Source organism: Peromyscus eremicus, chromosome 1 (assembly GCF_949786415.1).
Source record: "Peromyscus eremicus chromosome 1, PerEre_H2_v1, whole genome shotgun sequence".
Classification (NCBI taxonomy): Eukaryota; Metazoa; Chordata; class Mammalia; order Rodentia; family Cricetidae; genus Peromyscus; species Peromyscus eremicus.
Genome location: NC_081416.1, coordinates 21,176,110 through 21,197,043, shown reverse-complemented (window position 1 = coordinate 21,197,043; position 20,934 = coordinate 21,176,110). Strand labels below are relative to the sequence as shown.

The 20,934-nt window shown below is 43.7% G+C and overlaps 1 protein-coding gene across 1 annotated transcript in view; it reads right to left on the bottom strand.

Moving 5' to 3' along the window:
- Tm9sf3 (transmembrane 9 superfamily member 3) overlaps positions 1-11,627 on the bottom strand; it is a 57,989-nt gene extending 46,362 nt beyond the window's left edge. The window contains exons 1-2 of the mRNA XM_059258183.1: positions 11,405-11,627; positions 1,047-1,242 (exon numbers count right to left, since the gene is read on the bottom strand). Of these exons, the coding sequence (XP_059114166.1) occupies positions 1,047-1,242; positions 11,405-11,500 (292 nt within the window). The 5' untranslated portion in view covers positions 11,501-11,627. The remainder of the gene's footprint in view (positions 1-1,046; positions 1,243-11,404) is intronic.
- Positions 11,628-20,934: the final 9,307 nt, after the last annotated feature.

Genomic DNA, 20,934 nt, shown 5'->3' with positions numbered 1-20,934 from the left:
CAGAAGGCAGTTCCTATTCAGATTATATATCCATGGACTCAATGAAGTCAAAACTGGAGCAAATAATTTTACTAGTTGATACAGCAAAAGAAATGAAGCTAAAAACAAAGCTCCCAAGAACAATGCCCATGTTCTATTAAAAATCAAGACCCTTGATTAAAGACTCTGCAGAACTCCAACTTCCTAGAGATGTTTTAGCCATAGTACTGCCTATGCTTGTGCAGGAAACCAGTGCCTGTGCAGGGAGCTAGTGCCTGTTCAGGGAACCAGTGCCTGTGCAGGGAACCAGTGCCTGTGCAGGGAACCAGTGCCTGTGCAGGGAACCAGTGCCTGTGCAGGGAGCCAGTGCCTGTGCAGGGAACCAGTGCCTGTACAGGGAGCCAGTGCCTGTGCAGGGAGCCAGTGCCTATGCAGGGAGCCAGTGCCTGTGCAGGGAGCCAGTGCCTGTGCAGGGAGCCAGTGCCTGTGCAGGGAACCAGTGCCTGTGCAGGGAACCAGTGCCTGTGCAGGGAACCAGTGCCTGTGCAGGGAACCAGTGCCTGTGCAGGGAGCCAGTGCCTGTGCAGGGAACCAGTGCCTGTGCAGGGAACCAGTGCCTGTGCATGAATACTCTAACAAACTTCACAGAAGAACACACTAAGATTAAACACACCGTCTCACAGATAGGCTTCCCCTCAAGTTTAAGTGTCTGACCTAAATCTTAAATATTCTATAGGTGCTAAGAGGATGAATTACACGCTGAGTATATTGTACAAGTTAAATCTGTGGTTTTACACAAACTTCTCAGGAACCGCGTATCCCTTTGGAGACCCACACCTCCAAAAATTACTTTACTATGAATTTTATGAGGCCTTCCCTGGCCATATATGTATCTAATAACTGAAGATTTACCAGAAAAATACTTTTCAGAAAGAACTATGTTAGAGAAACATTCTGTTAACAATTAACCTGGCTAAACATGCAACCCCATACAATGAAATTACCTGGCTCCATACAATGAAATTACCTGGCTCCAATGTCAGCAAGGACTATTAATGTTGACCTACCTTTAAATTTAATATCCAGGCCACTAAATTCTAATTCAACTCCTTGAAGTGCTTCTCCCAAAGTTTCATGGTAATGACTAATACTTTTTTTTGACCCTACGCAGAATGGAAGTGAAAAATATTTATATGTTTCTTGGCGATTGTGGTAGGGTCCAACAGTATTCATCCATAAAACAACTTCTTCTTTATCTTGATACTGTAACAAGAAAAACAAGACATGTGCTTTTAAAATATCTAATTCAATTAATGTATTGTCTATATTCATGCTAAAAAGGTGAAACAGCAGAAACTTAATCTGAGTACCAATGCCCACACTTTCAAAATCAAGCTTCATGACTCTTAAAATTTTGTCCTGACTGTGGTCTCAGGATCCATTTTCTCCAAACTTTGTTTTACAAACGACAATATTTTTAAAAAGTCCAACGGCTCATAAGAGTAGGTAATAGTAAGCCCCAAACCAACAAAATTTGACAGGGAAACCTGCACAAGGAAGGAGGAAACAAAATCAACAGCTTATCTAGACCCTCATGTTAATCATTAGATTCCCTCCCCCCACAAACTAATGTCAGCACAAAAAAAATACAACCTTCCTTCTCTCAGTCTTTCTCACAGATACTGGTCAAAGTACTAGACCAGAGACAAATAACTAAAAAGAGAAAAAGCAACACTGTGAAACCAACACAGGAACATTCAAAGCCAATTCCACCTGTCAAGAAAGACTCACCTTGCATGTATATTTCTTTGAATAATTATACCTCTAACTATCAGTGAATATTACATGTCGCCACATATAGGCACAGGACGGCCAACTTCAACTTTTTATGGCCCAGCAGTAGGATCTGCCAAAGATTTCTTAAAATCACTATGAATTTAAAATTTATAGCAATATTAACTAGACACTATCAGATTTCTTTTTTTTAAATATTTATTTTCAAATTGTGTGTGTGTGTGTGTGTGGTGTGTGTGTGTGTGTATGTGCGCGCGCCCTTGGAGGCCAGAGGCATCAGATCTACCCAGAACTGGAGGTACAAGGAGTTGTAAGCTGCCCTATACGGGTGCTAGGAACTGAACTCTGGTCATCTACAAGATCAGTAAGTGCTCAGGTATTTAAAGTTAACTAACAGTATTAAAAGTTGGTCCAATGGAATAATATTTATGAAGTGCCTAGCATGTGCCAACAATTGTGTTGGTCACTGAGGATCCTGTTTTCAACAGAATGTGTTCCCCACCCGATTGATCTCTTAAAGGGAAAAAAATCATGTAACAGGAAGCTACCCAACTAGCAACTACAGGAATTTCTATTTCCAGTTCTCCCACAGAAAATTGATCAATAAACACTTTTAACAAAAACCTATCATTTTTTTCTGTTTTGGTTTTTTGAGACATGGTTTCTCTGGGCAGCCCTGACTGTCCTGGAACTAGCTCTGTAGACCAAGCTAGCCTCGAACTCACAGAGATCCGCCTGGCTCTGCCTCCCAAGTGCTGGGATTAAAGGCGTGCACCATCACCGACCAAAATCTATCATGTTTACAATCAAATTCACCCTACTCAAATCTACCAGTTTCAACTGTTTTCCTAATGATACTACAATTCTCTAGACATGGAGATTCAAACCCAAGGGTCTTTATCTTCCAAAGAACCCCAAACTACTAGCTTATCTACTCTTACCCCCAAAATTGGCTTCTTCCTTTTCTACTCATAACACCACCACCCTAAAACATACTAAATGCCTGGTTTTCATACAAGACATCATTCAGGTCACCAAAGAAACAAAAACTATCTTACTGTTCATATACACAGGCAGCATATAGCAAGCCCTAAGTTAGATACTAAGACATAAGGACAATAAAAAGATCCTTCTTGCCTGGTAGAATGGCATATGCCAGGCATGGTGACACATTAATCCCAGCATTTGGGAGGCAGAGACAGGAGGTTCTGAGTTCAAGGCCAGCCTGGTCTATGCAGTGCATTCCAGACCAGCCAGAGTTACATAGTCAGATCATGTCTCAAAAATAAAGACTACTTTTCTTCCCTTCAAGTTCCCAATCCACACAGAACCATACAAGTAAATGATTAACAATGGCAGAAAGGTTATGATTACAGAGAGCTATTGTAGCAACAATAAAGGAACAATTAATTCCACTTTAGCAGAGAAAAGTCAGAGTGAATAGTAATACAGAAAACCATACGCTGCTTCAAGTAAGTTCAGAGAACTACTACAGCTAATCTCCACTTGTGAAGTAAAGAATCAAGGGTCTGAGTACAGATGTCTCCACAGATCTCCATCCATAACTATTCCTTTTATTCAGGGGCACGACTGACAAGCCTGTATGTAGGTCATTGTTCTCCCATAATGCACGACCACAGAGCACTAATCAAAGTACTTCTTTCTACTTACACATCCTCAGAATTCTCCAAACTGAGATCTACAACAACCACTTCTCTCTGATCAGAGTTCCAAGAATTAAAACCTACTTACCAAGTCGAAATGTTACAATGTACGAAAGGATTTAATATCACTGGTAAACACTGAAGAAATGGTGACACGTTAAGTTCACTGGAGACTTAGTCTCAAGTATGCACTGACTATATACATCAGAGATAAAAGAAAGGAAAGGGAGCAACACTTGAGAATGGAATATCATAGAGAAGTGCCCACTAATGAGAACCTGGCCATGAATCCTGCCAAGTCTGTACAAGAAAATACCTTTGCAATAAACCTCACAATATATGTATTGTTTAGAAATTTTAAAAAATCTGAACATAATTATCTCCTTAAAGTAAGCCATTCATTTATTTTATATACAAAGATACAGTTCAAGGATTACCATGTACATTAAACCCACATTCTGAAATAAAGTTAGTCATCCAGAACATCTGTGAAGCTTTGACAGGCTGGTAGAGTTGTGTGCTACATGAGCCAAGAACTACAACAAAAATGTGCACATTCTCTGGTCTAAGATGTTCTCTAGGACTAAGGTAGCGGCCAGAAACACAAAGTTGCAGGTGAACTGTAAGAACTGTAACAACAATGTGTCCCATTCTGCAGTTTCCAACTCTCTGGGAACAGGGCTCAAGCAGTGATCAGGAGCACACTGGAGTTGCCGTGAGCACTAAGGCACAAACAATGCTTCACTTCTTTTACAGGGCTCCTTTATGCACTCAGATACAATGAACTTAAAATGTTTATTACTTCATCCTAGACTTTATTCGACTCTGAAAATAAGAGCTCCCAAGCAAGGTCAAGAATTCATTCTCTCTGAGCATGGTGGCACATACTAATCTTATGCTCAGGAAGTTATAGCAGGAGGATTATGAGTTTGAAGCCAGTCTACACTACATAGTGAGACCCTGTCTCAAGAAAAACCAGAGTTTTATCTTAAGAGAAAAAAACATGTTTAAAGATATCTTGAAGCTCAAAGAACCAAAAGGAAGATTTCAAAGAACTGTGTAAGATGATGGGAAAGCTTTTTCTCCCCTCAAGCTGCAGATAAATTCTCTGAGCTCCTGAGGTCTGGAAGAAGGCTTTTCCTTCACTAATCTACCTCTTAGAAACTAGCTGCGGTAAAGGTGGGTCTAATTCCCTCCCAAAACATCCCAACAAGTCCTAGCAAACACTTAAAATACTTTGCTTAGAAAAACTGCACTGGGCAACAGCACTTAGAAACAGGATTTAAAGTTGACCTGAAAAACATTATCTGGGGGAAAGGACTGTCAAAGAAGCAGAGCAGGGGTCCCTAGCATGACAGTAATTCCTTCTGTCTGAAGCCTCTGGGGAAGTGGCCGGAGGAAAAGAGAATGCAGCTTCTTGCATCCTTCACCTGTCACTCCCCAGCCCTCAGAAGACTCTCCCTGGAACACTACTTCCGCACTGTCCACTCCAGTGGAAAGGCTTTAGGCCTGTCCTCCTCGCCTCTTGGACTTCACCTTTTCTCTTCTGTCTCTCCCTGAAATCCACCATGCCCATCTTTTCTCCAAGTAGTCAAATTCCACTTGCCCTTCAGAAGTGCTGACCACTCCTTTCTCAATTCCTCAGGTATGGTCTTAACCGACCACCCCTAGCACAGCATGACCTTATCAGCTTCAGTGATAGCACCACACTAGCTGCCATTTTATAACCACATACCAGCAGCTAGGCCTAGTCCTAAAGTCTTTGTGCCAACATGATCTCTTCTCAAAACTCTGTAAGATAGGCTGTATTATGCCTGTTTTACAGATTCAAAACAAAAACAGGAGCGATGTTAAATAGCCAGAAATGGTAGAATACACGAGTAAATCCCAGCCTTTGGAAGGATGAGGTAGAGGCAAAGGAAGTCTGATGCTACATCAGGCTCCATAGCAATTCTAGGTCAGCCCTGGTTACCCAGCAAGACTTTGTCTCATAAATAAATTGTTCAAGCTTATATAATTATTAGTACCAAGTTTACAACTTAGCACTATACTTTTGTTGACTTCTAGATAGTTTTATTAACCAAAAAGAAAAAATGAATTTTAAAAAAAGCATAGCTGTACAGAGCAACAAAAGTGCGTGGCATTCAGTGCCAACTTTTCACTTGAGACTTGAATCTGCATTTAGTGCCAACCTTTTCACTTGAGACTTGAATCTGCCCTAAAGGAAAACACTTCAGATACTACTTGCACTCTGATCTCTAAAGTCAGGACCTTCTTCTCAAGTATAGTGCTGGGTCCCATTTATTCTGTTTATGTTGGAGGTGAGGACCCCAAAACCTTATTCCCTGACAGAGGTCATCAATTTTTCCCTCAAGAGGAAGACTGAAAAAAACTGTTGCTGACTTCTTTCTAAAACCAGAATAAGGAAATCAGAAATTATGCTGCCCACTAAGGATCAGGAGCTCAGGATAAGGCCTCCAATGCTACCTTTCATTTTACAGGAAAGGAACTTGTTGACTTCAAAGTGCTTTTACCAGAGAAAGCAAAATCTGTTTCTGCAAGTATTTCAGAAATTAGTTTCAAAAGCCTTTCAATTATTTAAACCCACACATAAGGATGTTAATAGAAATAAATTGGAAGTGCGGTTTTGATTCATAGGTTGAGATAACCATTCTTTCTTAAAATAGCTTTGTACCTAAACTTTCAGTCTATCATTAAGTACAACCCAAAACAGGCTCAAGTACGGCATTTCCTACAAGCCAAATCTGCACCAGCACATTCACAAACTCACTTATAGGACATGCCGTATTCTCAAGATAAAACCTTCAAATCCATTTCTAACGTTCCTATACTTCTAACAGAGACTAAGACAAAGGCTGCTTTGCCAAGCAAACAAATCCTACTTCAAGGGCCAGAGAGCTGATTCAGTAGTTAGGAGCACTTGCTGCTCTTGGAGAGGCTTCAGGTTCAGTTCTCAGCACCCATATGGCAGCTCACAACCAGCTGTAGTTCCTGTTCTAGGGGGAATCTAAGGCCCTCTTCTGGTCTTCATGGGCACTACATGCACGTGGTACCTTTAGACAAATCAAACATCCATACACAGAAAATAAAAATAAGTCTTTCTTAAAACCTTTTTCCAAATCAGTGGCACAATATAAAATGTTTCTGGTAGAGGAAAAGTAAGCCATCCTAGACACAAGTGGGGTCCTCCCCACATCAGAAGTCCTGAAACTACAATTACAAAGGACTACAAAGAAATGGGGTCCCAAGAGGGAACCTAAAGATGTATGCCTAAGATTATGACCTTACATGAGGAATCGTCTAGTTTTTGTTCACTGTGCTTTAAGCAAGCTTCATGCTTCCAGCACTGAGTATCTTTGTCCCTAATGGTTACTTACTCACTCAAGTCACTCAACAGACACTAGCTAAGTACTCCCAGGACTAAGCACAGTGCCATACTATATATGTAGCAGGTATGAAGGAAGGGGAGGAACACAAATGACAAGACACAACTTTGTGATCATGCTGAAAAACAGAACCCATAAAAATCCCAAGTGCTTTTCCCCCACTGAATGATCCTTACTCCCTTCACTTAAAGACCTTTAAAGAAGGGTGGGGGGCAGGGTGGGGGTAAGGGGGAGGTCCTCATTATGTAGTCTTGGCTGGCCTGGAACTCACAGAGGTCTACCTGCCTGCCTCCCAGTGCTAGGATTAAAGGTGTGTACCACTATGTCTGGCTTTAAAGAGACCTTTTGGTGACCCTACAATCATGTAGTAAGAGACTGTGTTCAGTGAGTGGAAGTATTCATTAGTTTTCATTTCAAACAGTATGTCCTATAATCTACAGTCCAACTTTTAAAAACTAAAAGTAGCACATACTCCAGAAGTTGACAGCACATTCTCTTCTCATTTATTTTTCCAAGAATATCAGAAGAACTTTGGACAAATCAGCCCATAAAGAATACTGGGGGGAGAGGGGGTTCAGTGGGTAGGTAGAGGTACTTGCTGCTAAGCCTGACAGCCTGAATGTCAGTTCCAAGTCTACATGGTAGAAGAACTGTCTCCCACAAGCTGTCCCCTGACCTCCACATGCCCACTGTGGCACATGCACTCTCACCAGCCCAAACCACAGAAAAAAACTAACAAGTAAATGTAAAAACTTAAAAAAACAAAAACCCTAAAGAATACTATATGGATCAAATGGCAAGCTAAATCCTAGTTAAGTAGTAGATACAGAAAAGGGAGGGAAAAGGAGGACTTTTGGGGATAGTAAGTAGTAGTCATTCCTTCTTAGAACCAGCTACTAATTTGGGAGACCCATTCCAAAATAAAAGTATCTAGCCAGGAATAATGACGCATGCTAGTAGCCCCAGCAACTCAGAAAGCAGGAGAATCACTTGAACTCAGCCCAGAATTCCTGACCAGCTTGACCAACACTGAGACTTCGTCCCCCAAAAAATCAACAGCAAAGGGCTAGAGAGATGGCCAAGCAGTTAAGAGTGCTAGTTATCTTCCAGAGGACCACGGTTTGGCTCACCAGCACCTGGAACTCCAGTTCCAAGGGATCCAACACCCTCCAATGGCCTCCAAGGGCAAATGCACACATGAACACACTCTGACACAGACACATGTGCATAAATAACAAATTTTTACAAATAAAAGTATTTAAAAAGCATTAGGAAAGAAATAGGTAGGACCTTTTTCTCAAAAGTAATTTCAAGATGGTGATGAGTGGGCAATGAAACAAAAAGGAAGATTCCTGCATGACTGTTCATGCCACCTGCCCACTGTGCCCACGAGCCGGCCCTATTCCTTCTAACACTAATACAAACCTCTCAGTAACAACACAGCATGGACCTCGGCTCATCCAAACGTTTCTTCATGTACCTAAAAGTTCATGCACCTAGAAGTGTTTTACAGTCCTGTTTTAAAGAAAATGAGCTATAGAGTACATCACCTGAGTCGACAAAAGACATTAACATGGCCCAGGAAGATGGCTCAGTTGGTAAAGTCCTTCACCCACATAAGAAACCAGAGGAGGTGGTAACACTTGCAATACCAGCACTTGGGAGGGAGAGACAGGAGGGTCCCTGGGGCTTGCTGACTAGACAGTCCAGCCTACTGAGTGAGCTTGAGGACCAGTGAGATAACTACTTTAAAAAAAAAAAGGTGGAGAGCAACTGAGGATACACTAATACTAACCTCTGACCTCCACACGCATGCTCACACACGTACACATACACACACACACACACACCATACCTATATACAAAAACACAGATAATTTGTTTTCAAGATTTATTTACTTGTAGAATGTGTGGAATCAAATCCCACCTCTATCTCTACTGGGTACAACCTCCTACATATGACCACCTCTCTAGTCCTCTTTCCTTATCTATTAGAAGGGTGCATCATCTGCCTCCCAAGGTTATTTATTTGGGGTTCTGTGATTTCGAACTGGGGCCTTGTACACTACAAGCAATATACACACACTTACTGTGAGTTAATGTAGAGAGAGCACTTACAACAGGACTAAGCACATACTATTCCAAATTGTATTAGTATTACATCTGTGCTGTCTTAAAAGGAAATGGTCTAAGGGGCAAGCTTTAGCTTCTGAAAGATATTCTTTAATTAATAATTCAATCCCACAGTGTTTTTTTAAACACCCACTCAGCAATCTTCCCTTGACAATTTGTCTCTTCCCAAAATATTAATTCTCTCTTCACTAGCTACTTCTGCCTTCTTGGAATTAGAAACAACAACAACAACAACAACAACAACAACAAAACAAAAACACTTGATTAGAGAGAGCCCTATTAGCCAGCCAAGGTGAAGATCTAGGTTTCAAGAAATACTTATAAGAAACTTAGAAAGAGTAAAGGATCTGTTCAATGTAGACATGCAATGAATTAATGTTCACTCTCCATTTTTGTCCAGAAACCATCTCACATGTGCCCTATCATCTTCACACTAAGTCCTTTTGGGACAAAGGTGCAGATCAGAGATACAGCCTTGCTTGGCATTTGTGAAGCCATGTCTTTGGGGGGGGGGGGTGAAGGGTGAGGGGTGGGATATCTCCTTTTATCAAATATTTTATATGCATAAAAATTAAAACATTCCAGGTGTAGTCAGACGTGATAGCGCATATCTTTAATCTCAGCACTGGGAGGCAAAGGCAGGTGGATCTCTTGAATTCAAGGCCAGCCTGGTCTACAGAGCCAGTTCCAGGACAGCCAGGGCTACACAAATATACCCTGTCTCAAAAAAAGAAACATTCCATTCAGTGGTGGAGTATGTACCTACAACACACAAGGGCCTGGGTTCAATCCCAGGGAATGAATGAATGAATGAAGTAAATGACATTCCTAGCAATATTTGATCGAATTTAGCAGTTCAGAGCACTTGTTGCTCTTGCAGAGCTCCCAGGTTTGGTTCTCAGCATTCGCTGTAACTCCAGCTCTGACACCCTCTTCTGGCCTCTAAGACACTCGGCACATACGTGATGCACATACCTTTATTCGGGCAAAACTATCACACAAAATAAAAATAAATAAACTTTAAAATGTTTATCATGGAAGCTGCCACTTACATATTAAATTTGTGAATTATGCTAGTTTTTGTATACTTACAATTTATTAAGTTATAAACTACAGCCTCCCTCCTCATAGGGGTATAAAATACAAGATTTTAAAAGTAGAATATAAATCTCTAAGTCTATATGGCGGAACTAATAAAAGTTCAGGATTTTACATAGGAACTGAAGTACTAAAAAATTATCAAATACTATTTAAACTACTGAACAAAACGATACTTGCTGGGTATTGAAAAGAAATCAAATCATTCTAGTCTATACATAGTCTCTGTATACTATACAAAAAAAAGTTACCAGTTCAGTGTTTCTCTGAAAAAACTTACATATACACACAATTAGATTCTGGCTAAAAGAAGATGTCAGCTAATCCAGGCCATAGAACAAAGTTTTGTTAATTACAAACAAAACCTTAAAGTCTGGCCCCTTAAATGAGAATGCCCTCACTTCCCCACCGATCAGCTACAACCCGACATTCTCCATATCTTTCAAATTTAGTAAATACACAACTTCTCAGGCAAAAATTCTATCAATAAAAACAAAAACAATTATTCGCCAAGCAACCTTCTAGATTTATCTAACTTTCCTTGCTTCCCGCGTCTATCATTCTGGAAAAAAAAAACAACAAAAAAACAGAAAACCATAGCGTTACAGCTCTAGGTGAAAGTCACTCCAAGAGTCATTAAATCCAAGCTTTGATGTGGAAACACAATTAAATAGGCCGCCAATCAACTTCAGACCAAATGCAAAAGTGAGTGGGGGTGTGGCCTGAGGGCTGGGTGACCCGGGCCCCTCGGGTCAGAGCTGCCCCAGTTAGAGGCCGACCACCGGGACCCGACGTCCTCTGGGGACTGGCGGAGCGCGGACAAAGTTACAGGAAAGGCCCGGGACCTAGTGCGTGCAAGGTGAAGACGTGTCTACGTGTAAACCGCTCACACCTCCGGTTCACTGAAGCTGTCCCCCCACCCCAGCGTTTCAATCCGGTTCCGACAGAGGAGAGAAGGGTGGGAAAAGGCCGAGCGGGCCATGAAGTGATGGGTATTTCCTGGTTGGCAAGCGCCTGGTGAACACGGTGCATCCATCTTCCGCCGTGTTGTGTCCCACAGCGTCCGGTCTCCCGGCTCCAGAGCCCGTTACTGAGCGACCCCCGGGCCCCAGCCCCGAGAGGCGGAGCCGAGGAGCAAGGCCCAGGCAGCCCGGAGTGCACGAAAATGCTTCCTCCCAGCTCCCGCGGATCCGGCCCCGCCATGCCCGACCGGAAGGAGCGCTCGGGCGGCCGCGGGGCTGCACCGGGCCTCCAGGCCGCACCGGGCCTGGCGGGGGCGGCAAGCGGGGGAGCGGGCCGGGGGCGACCGCGCGGCTCGCTTCGCCTCACCGTGTGTTCGTGCTCGTCAGACCGAGCCCGGGGCAGCAGCAGCAGCAACAACGCGGCGGCCGCCGCCACGCCAGGAGCGCCCGGCAGCGGCCTCATCCTCCGCGCTCCCACAGGCCGGGCGCCGGCCCACCGACTCCTCCTCCGCCGCCGCCGCCGCCGCCGATTCACATCCACCGGGCGCGGACAGACGCACGGGGCCCGGGCCCAGCCGCTGCCTCCGCCGCCGTCACCGCCCGCTCCGCGCCGCCCCCGCCCCCCGGCCTCGGAGCCTCTTCCTCTGACTCAGCCACGTCATCCGGCCACCCCGGCACACGCCGGAAGTCCTCCCGACGCGGGGCCGCAACCGCCGCCGGCGCGCGCAGGCCGTGGGGCTGAAGGGTTCCGGGACCGGTGTGCAGCCGATCGCTCTGCTTCAGCCTCGGCCTGAGTCCTCGCGCTGTCAAGCCGAAGCCTCCTGGGCCGTAACCTTGGCTTCCTAGCTCGCCGTGACTGCGAAGTGGGGCTGGGCGGGTCATCTCACCGAGGGCCTGAGGCTCAACGCGAACACCCCTTTCCATTTAGCCCAGAGAATGAGCTCCCAAGCTTCATTATGGAAGATGATCATTAAACTTGTCCAGGGTGTGTTGGGTGTTTCAACATCACCGAGTGCTGATGGAACTTACGTTCAATCAAGAGATGTGGGCTAAGTTGACGTTCTTGTTCATTTGTTGGCCTACGTATTGTTTTTCTCCCATCATCCTCAGTCATAAATGTGTCTTGGAATGGAAGCGCCTCAGAGAGCCAATCACTTACTTGTTCTTATTTTCCGTAGCTAAACCGGTAGTAAGGTCAGCACTCAGGAAGCTGGACTGATTGTTACATATTCAGTGCTTGCTTGGGTTACAGTGTGAGACAAAACAAGAAAAAAGTCAAGCAGGTCATGGTGGTGCAGGCCTGTGATCCCAGCACTTGAGGGACAGAGGCAGAATTGCTGAAAAACCGGAACCAACCTTGTCTACAGACCCAGCCCAGACCAGCCAGGCTACATAGCAAGGCCCCCATCTCAAACCAAAACATATCAAGGACTCAGGAAAACCTGTCAAATGAACAGAACCGTCCTCTAAATGTGGGACTTTGGAGGGAGATTGTCATCAGTATTGGGTAGAGCCTAGCATTTGGTCATGTAATATCTCAACAGCCAATATTCCATACCACCATACTGTGCAGAAGTCTAAACAAGATCTCACTAACAATCTTCCTTCCCTGTTAATTCCCATAGAGTGCCAGAGCAATTCCCTACAAAGAAATCAGATTACATCACTTTGTCCAAAACACACCCTGAATAGTGAATAAGTAAATTATGGAATCATCACTGAGGATTTCATCTGCCAGGCACTACTTGATACTCAGACAGACCCCAGGCAACAGGTACCTTCAGTGTGTTAACATTACAGAAAAGTAACTGAAGCCCGGGTTGGGTGACTTGCTGCAGGACCAGACCCAGTTGGCTTCTTTAGTTTTTCATTTGTTTGTTTATTTGTGTAACTGCTCATGTACTGCCAATCATACAGCTCTTTCAAAGGTAGATCAGATGTGCACTCACTGGCATGAAATGATAACCAAGAAGTACTTAGAAAGAGAAATAGCTTGCTTCCATTTTTAATGATAATATGCTAGTTTACCTGTAGAAAACATTTTTTTGGGGAGTTTGGTTTTTTTTTGTTTGTTTGGTTTTGGTTTTTTGAGACAGGGTTTCTCTGTGTATAGCCTTGACTATCCTCCAAGTGGTGGGATTAAAGGCACATGCCACCATGGTGCTGACTAGAAAACAATCCTTTTAAAAAATATATTTATTTATTCTTATTTTATGTGATGTTTTGCATGTATGTCTGTGTGAGGGTGTCAGATCTCCTGGAACTGGAGTTACGGACAGTTGTGAACTGCCATGTCGGTGCTGGGAATCGAACCCAGGTCCTCTTGCTCTTAATCACTAAGCCATCTCTCCAGCCCCAGAAAACAGTCTTAAACGGTTAAAACTCAAACCATTACCAGAGTAATTCTCTTTGAAATTTGTATACATGTTTGGAAGTTTCTACATGTTTGGAAGTTTGTGTGTGTGTGTGTGTGTGTGTGTGTGTGTGTGTGTGTGTGTGTTGAGGCCAAATATTGACATGGATGTCTTCCTCAGCCACTGTCCACATATTTTTGAGGCAACATCTCTCACTGAGCCTGAAGCTCACGTGTTCTGCTAGACTGGCTGGCCAGCAAGTCCTGGGAATCCTTCTGTCTCCACTTCCCAGATCCAACTTTTTTTGTGGGTTCTTGGGGTCTGAACCCAAATCCTCAGACAAGCAGTTTACCAACTGAGTCACATCTCAGCCCTGTTGGGATGTTTCTTCTAATAAGTGTGCACCACATCTGTAATGAGAAGGGAGAGTAATGCCCTTGCTGAGGGGTACAGTCAACTTCCTTAGGCTGTGACTGTCTTAGTCACTGTTGTGTTGCTGTGAAGAGAGACACCGTGACCAAAGCAACCCTTATAAAAGAGAGCATTAGCTAGGGGCTGGGAGGCTGGCTCACAGTTTCAGAGGTCAGTCCATTTTCATCGTGGCAGGGGACATGGCAGCAAGTATGGTACTGAAACCGTAGCTGGGAGCCACATCTTGACCTCCAAGCAGACAGAGTGAGACTAGGTCTGGCATGGACTTTTGAAGCCTCAAAGCCCCACCCCCAGAGACATGCTTCCTCCTAAAAGGCCACACCTCCTAGTCTTTGCAATCCTTTCAAACGGTTCCGTTCCCTGGTGACCTGGTGTGAGCCTATGGGGGCCATTCTTATTCAAACCATCGTAATGACTCTGCACTGCACAATCAGACTGATTTTACTGTGCAAGTTAGTTTTTTGTCCACTTGACACAAACTAGAAGCTCTTGGAAAGAGGAACCCTCAATTAAGGAATTGCCTCCACTAGATTGGCCTGTGGGTGTGTCTGTGGGACATTTTTTCTGATTCCTGATTGATGTGGGAGGACCAAGCCCGTAGAGAAAGTGCTACCCCGGGCAGGTGATCCTGGGATGTGTGAAAAAGGAGGCTGAAGCCAGCACTTGCCTCCCAGGTTCCTGCTTGAGCTCTTGCCCTGACTCCCAGCAATGACGGACTGAGACTTGGAAATGTAAGCCAAATAAACCCTTTCCTCCCCCAAGTTGGTCATGGTGTTTAACACAGCAGCAGAAAGCAAACTAGAACATTTACCTGTCACTAATATCTGTGTTCTGCCTTCGCTTAAATATACATCATGTTCCTTACGCCTCTGTAACCTATACAGTGCTGGGCATGGACCCTAGAACCATCTATGTGCTAGGCAAGCACCTTGCCACATAGCTACTTCACCAGCCCTAAGCCTTTGCCTTTGTATTCCTTTATCTAGAATGCCCTGCTTCACCTCCTTGCTTTAATTCTGTCCTTCCTAGGCTATCTGAATCGCCCATCTTCAGTGAGAATTTGCATCATGCTCTTGGGCAACTGAACACCCCTTCTTTGGGATTCCCATAGCATTTGGTATGTTACATCGTACTTGCTACCTAATCCCAGTTCCTCTTCTGTATTGCAGTCTGACCTGCTTTGATGGCAGATACTATCATTTGATGATCATTTGTCTGAGCTGCCAAGATGGTGCTTGTCACATAGACATTTATTTGCAGAACGAAAACATTAACGAGTGAAAAGGCAAATCACACAGCAGTATTTAAAAAATGCTTTCCAGCTAGTATAAGAGATATCACAAGGCCGTGCATGATTAATTGCTTATGAATCTTACTTCAGTAATTGCTACCGAAATCAGAGAAAGCATCTTATTCATCTTTGTATATCTTCCAGAGCACCTAGCACGGTGACTGGCTCATAGTGGAGGCTCAGCAAACGCTCCATGAATGAATAATCACTGCCTTTGAATGAAGCGATGATGGGCAATTGAAGAGCAAGCAGCATGAGTGCCACATTGAGATGGATGAGTAGTTTCTTAAACATCCATCATCACCAGCCTTTTAGCCTCCGCAGATTTGAGGCATAAGCTTTTGCTGGGTTTTGTGGGGAACACTAGGCTGACAAATGCTTGGAGGTGGAAAGAACACAAGTAAAATTAGGAAGTATTTGGGGAGTGTAAATTTAAAATTAGGAACTCTTATGTTAAAGAATAGGCAGGGCATTTTTTTTTAAATGCACAATGCAAGCCGGTCAGTGGTGGCACATGCCTTTAATCCCAGCACTTTGGAGGCAGAAGTAGGTGTATCTCTGAGTTCGAGACTAGCCTAGTCTACAAAGCAAGTTCCAGGACAGCCAGGCTGTTACACAGAGAAACTTTGTCTTGAAAACCCGAAAAAAAAATGTACAATGTGATCGCTCATGTAAGTGCTCCCCAAGTGGTAACGGGAATCGGCAGTAAAAGGAGACACCTCATCTCAGTGGAGAATTTGGGAAAATTTTGTGGCAGGAAGAACAGATGAGGTCACCAGTTCAATAACTCTATTGAGCATTTACTATGTGCCAAGAACTCTGGTGTGTGTCATCAGTCAATAAAACTGTGGTCATGACAGGTGCAGGAGGAAGGATTAGGAGATAAAGGAACTGATTAGAGAAAAACAAGTGTGGCTTCAAAGTTCCTTGAAATCTGATAACCTCAAGACTGAGCCAGAAGAGCTCAGGGACACCATCAAAATTAGTTTGGGGGCTAGGATGTAGTAGAGCGCTGGCCCAGAGTGCAGAAAGCTCTGGGTTCATCCCCAGCACTCAAATAAAATAAAAAAGATATTTTGCCAGACCAGGGAATGAGAATTATGAATGTCTTATTTTATCCACTTCTTCTAGATTAACCTCATTCCCTGACACTTAGAGAGCAGAAATGCAAGTAATAAAAAGTCCACCTCCCAACGATAGTTCAGGCTCTTTCTGTAACGTTTTTACAAGATCCAATTTTGTTTAAAGAGCTGAGGACCCACGAAACAAGTAAGAAAAACCACAAATTCAGTCTTTTATTCTTAATCTGGATGAACAAAATCATCAAGGTCTTAGGGTACAAATGACAGTGCATCTTCTGGTCTCCTTCCTCAGTTACACTTTCCTTGGAAACAAAATTATCTTCTCAAGGCAGTTTGTTAGCACAGGCCTGTCTACCCGTATCCAGAAATAAGCCTCCACTATGAACTCAGGATGAGCTCCAGGCTAGCCAGGGCTATGTAGTGAAACTCTGTCTCAAAAGACCAATTCATTCAATCAAATATATATACATATGTATCTTTGGTTGTGCTGAAATTGAACCCAGACTTGGGTGTGCTAGACAACTACTCTATCACTGATCTACATGACAAGTCTTTGGTGTTTGGGGTGTTTGTTTGTTACTTATCTGTTTTGCTAATACAGGGTCTTTTCACATAGCCTAGACTGACCTGGAATTAACCATGTTTCCTGCCTCAGCCTCATGGAAATCCTGGGATTTACCAGCACATTGCCTCCTGGCTCCTTCAACTTCCGTTTCTTCCTTCTCCTTCATATTTGTCTTGGCAGTCACCTCAGGAAGATGAGGGGGAGGGTACTTGCCCCTTGCCAACACTACTTTTTCTGTCTAGCTGAACTGTTCTAGAACTTCATTATTGCTGTGAGTTCTTTCTTTAGGAGCTGTCAGTCAAAACATTCAGTTGTATGGGCTGGAAAGCCAGCTTAGAGGGCAAAGGTGCCCTCTACCCTGTTGACCTGAGTTTGACTCCTGGGAATCACAAGGTGGAAGGAAGGAATCAACTCCCACAAATCGCCCTCCACAACTGTGCTGTGGTACAGACCTCTCACACACACACCCCAAAAAAAGACACACAAATGAAAAAAAAAAAAAAAAACAACACTAGTTTGGAGACTGAAGAGCAATTAAGGCCATTAATTTCTTTGTGTGGTTCCTAGTTCATTGTCTCTGACTCAGTTTCATTTGGATTTTGTTGCTAGTTTTTGTTTGGTTTGAGTTCTTCAAGAAAGAGTCTCCATGCAATTCCTGCTAGCCTTGGCTCACTATGTTCTGCCTCTGCTTCTAGGATACTGGGATTGTAGGGACTCAGCCTCATACTCTGCCTTCACTCAGTTCTTGTTGTTTAATCAATCAATCTATTAAGATAATAAAAGGTAAGAAACAGCAGCTGTCACATCATATAAATAAAGCTCTTGGGCTGGAGGTTGCTCAATTGTAGAGCACTTGCACAGCATGAGGGAAGGAAGACCCTGGGTTTGCTCCTGTCTCCTTGCCTTCTCCTCCCCACCACCCACCCCACCCCCACACAAAGATCCTGGCTACTTAAGTGGTGATGACTCCATTAGGCTGCCTCCATGCTTCTTCAGAAGGGGTTCCCTACCTTGGCCTTGGTCTTTCAGACTTGAGGCGACCTGGAGCATTACTGACTGCACAGTTCTGTGCTTCAGAGGTGATGCAGCACGCTGCTGTGAAGTCATGATGTGAACTCCTCCGTGGGCAGCTGACTGAAATACAAGCCAAGCTTCCTGCCTGCCAAATGAAGATTCGCGTCCTTCTACCTCGCTGACTCTTATGGTGTAGAAAGATAAAACTGTCTTCTGTTCTGTGGATTAAATGAGCTTTGGCAGGCCAGCCTGGGAACCTTCCTTTTTCTGAGAAAATGAATTCCAAGTTGTGCCTGAGAATTGTAAATCCATCTTACAGCCTCCTACTCATCCTCTCAGCCCCCTGGGAAGCCTGGTGTCCTTCCAGCAGGAGTGAATGAAGACCATTTCATATTCTTAATAACTTGCTTGGAAACCAAAAAACAATTTACATACGCACCCAAATATTTTCCAGGCAGAGTCCTCCAATTTCAGATTTAATCCCTCATCTTTCTCAGAAACAAATCTGTTACTATTAACTTCCTCCACGAAGCAGGTGGAACTTGCACACTACTTCCTGAAGGAGGAGCTCAGAATATCCCCTTGCTTCCCTGGTGCATGGAGGAGAGGACTCTATTGGGGCATTAGTGGGCTGGCTAGGCTAGCCCTTGTGTTTGTTTGTTTTTAATTACAAAGGATCAGGAAGGTAAGTATCCGCTTGATCTGTAAAGTCAGTCATTAGAGTGGTCTGGATGCACGTTCTTTGTACGGCCACAGCGAAGCACAAAGGGTCATCGGCATCTGGTACATACACTGAATTAAATTATTTGCTGGGAAGGCCAACCTCTCGTTCACATTTAGTCTCTCAGTTTTTGTACTTTGTTACTTACATAGTTGGTTATCTGCACCTAGATTTTAACACAAGATGAAGGAAAGGTGCTGGCTGACTGAGTTACTGGAGGTCAGTTTGCTCCTATCGATAGTTAGGAGCAAATGTAACTGCCGTGAACACGACTCTGGTAAAATCTTGAGGAAGGAAAATGGTAGAACTATTGTCAATCTATTGTCAATGTACCAGAGAGAAGATCTGGAGACCATCTCTTCACATGCCTACTTATACTGTAGTTCTGATCCTCACTGTGTTAAAAAAAAAAAAAATCCATGGTGTTCTCTCTCTCTCTCTCTCTCTCTCTCTCTCTCTCTCTCTCTCTCTCTCTCTCAGGGTTTCCCTGTGTAACAGCTCTGGCCATCCCAGAACTCATTCTGTAGACCAGGCTGGCCTCGAACTCACAGAAATCCACCTGCCTCTGCCTCCTGAATGCTGAGATTAAAGGTGTAAGCCACTACTGCCCAGCTCCATGTTTCTATTATATAAAATGTATTCCTAAACATGTAGGTAAATATGTTGTGTGTATAAAGGACGAATAAATATGTGCTTTGATGTGTGGTTCTATTTCTAAGAAATAAGAATTCATTCTCACCATTAGGAACATTCTTTGATAACACTGTTCAGGTGTTTCATCCAGATTCTTCCTCCTCTTTCTTTTACACACAGCTAACCAGCTTGATGGTGCAGTGTCCATCTCCTGAGGACTTAAGATTGACCACTCCGGACTCTCATCAGGTCTATGCCCTTCCCAGTGTGTCACATTCATCAGACCCAGGGTCCTCCAAAAGCACTTTCAATTGTGTTTTCTATTTATTTTAAGACAAGAATAAAATACGATTATATATCCAAACATTGCACAAACAATGCCATGTATACACCATGCTAATACCATTGGCAGGCCTTGCCGTGTTATTATCAAACTTGTTGCCAGAATATGTACACAAACCTAAGTTTGGTTTCCAAAAAGGGGCTTACGATAAAGAGATAATCAATCTTTTATCAAAATCCTCAAGATGGAGGCCATAAACAACAGGAAGACAACCACACCAATGTTGTCCTTTTTTGTCTTTTTGTGTGATAGTCTCTTATTTCTCCCAAACAAGTGACAGGAGGGTTGAGGGAGCACATTTGCAGAATAATCACCATGTTCCAGGTTCTCTATGGGATACTTTGTGAAAATATTCTCACATGGTGGACATGATCAATGGTGGGTTTTACACACAACAACTCAAGGGTCCCCCAGAAGTTAAGCTCAGGAAGTGTTCGACGGAGGAATGAGATTGAAGAAGAACCTTTAATTATGAGAAAAGGACCCAGTAAGAATACACAGGAACGGATCAATAATCATAACATCTATGTGGGATTGGACAATGATTCCATGAGAAACAACCATATTACCTGTGCCTTTCACAAAGAAATGCTTCTGATAAGTTTGCTGTATGCACAGGTGAGATTAAGGATCTGTGATTTGAAGGTAGATTTATAGAACAGGAACTCACAATTCATAGCATGGCTACAGTTCTCTGCTCTCTGAACATATTGACCAGGCCTAATGGTAACTGTACATAGTAACAGTAGTAAGTCTGAGAGAAAATATTTTAGCCTTTTTCTCCCACCACTTCAGGCTCCTCAAGAGAGAAAAAGGTCAAGGGTCCTTCTCTTTCTTTATGGCCAGAACTATAAAGGCCACAGACTTATAAATGGGATACCTAGTACCTCAAGCTTCTGGTTCTGGCCGTTTTCAGTGGTTTCCTGCCAACGTGACTAGTTTGACAGCATACTGAGGTATAAACACCCCAAATGAAAGCAGTACCTGGTAGTCCCATACCTGAGTGATATGTAAGGGGGAAACTTCTGGAAGGCCAGTTGATAGTCAGGTATGCTTATATTTCTACATTGGGGAGCTCTTAAAAGCGGATTGGCTCATAGAGACAGAAAATGTGGTGACGGCCTGGGGAGATGGGTCATTAGATAAAGTGCTTGCTGTTCAAGCCTGAGGACCTGAGCTCAGATTCCCACATCCACACAGATGTCAAGGGGGCATGGATCTCAGCACCAGGAGAGTGGAGACAGAGGATCCCTGGAGCAAGCTAGACTAGCTGTGTCAACAATCCCTGAGTCCAGTTGAGAGACTCTGCCTCAGTGAACAGATGGAGAGGGGTCGGTGAAGAGGTCTGCCCCTGCCCCTAGTCTCCACAGACACACAAACATACACACACACACACACACACACACACACACACACACACACACACACAAGAGAGGGGAAAGTGTGATGACAGAGAACCACC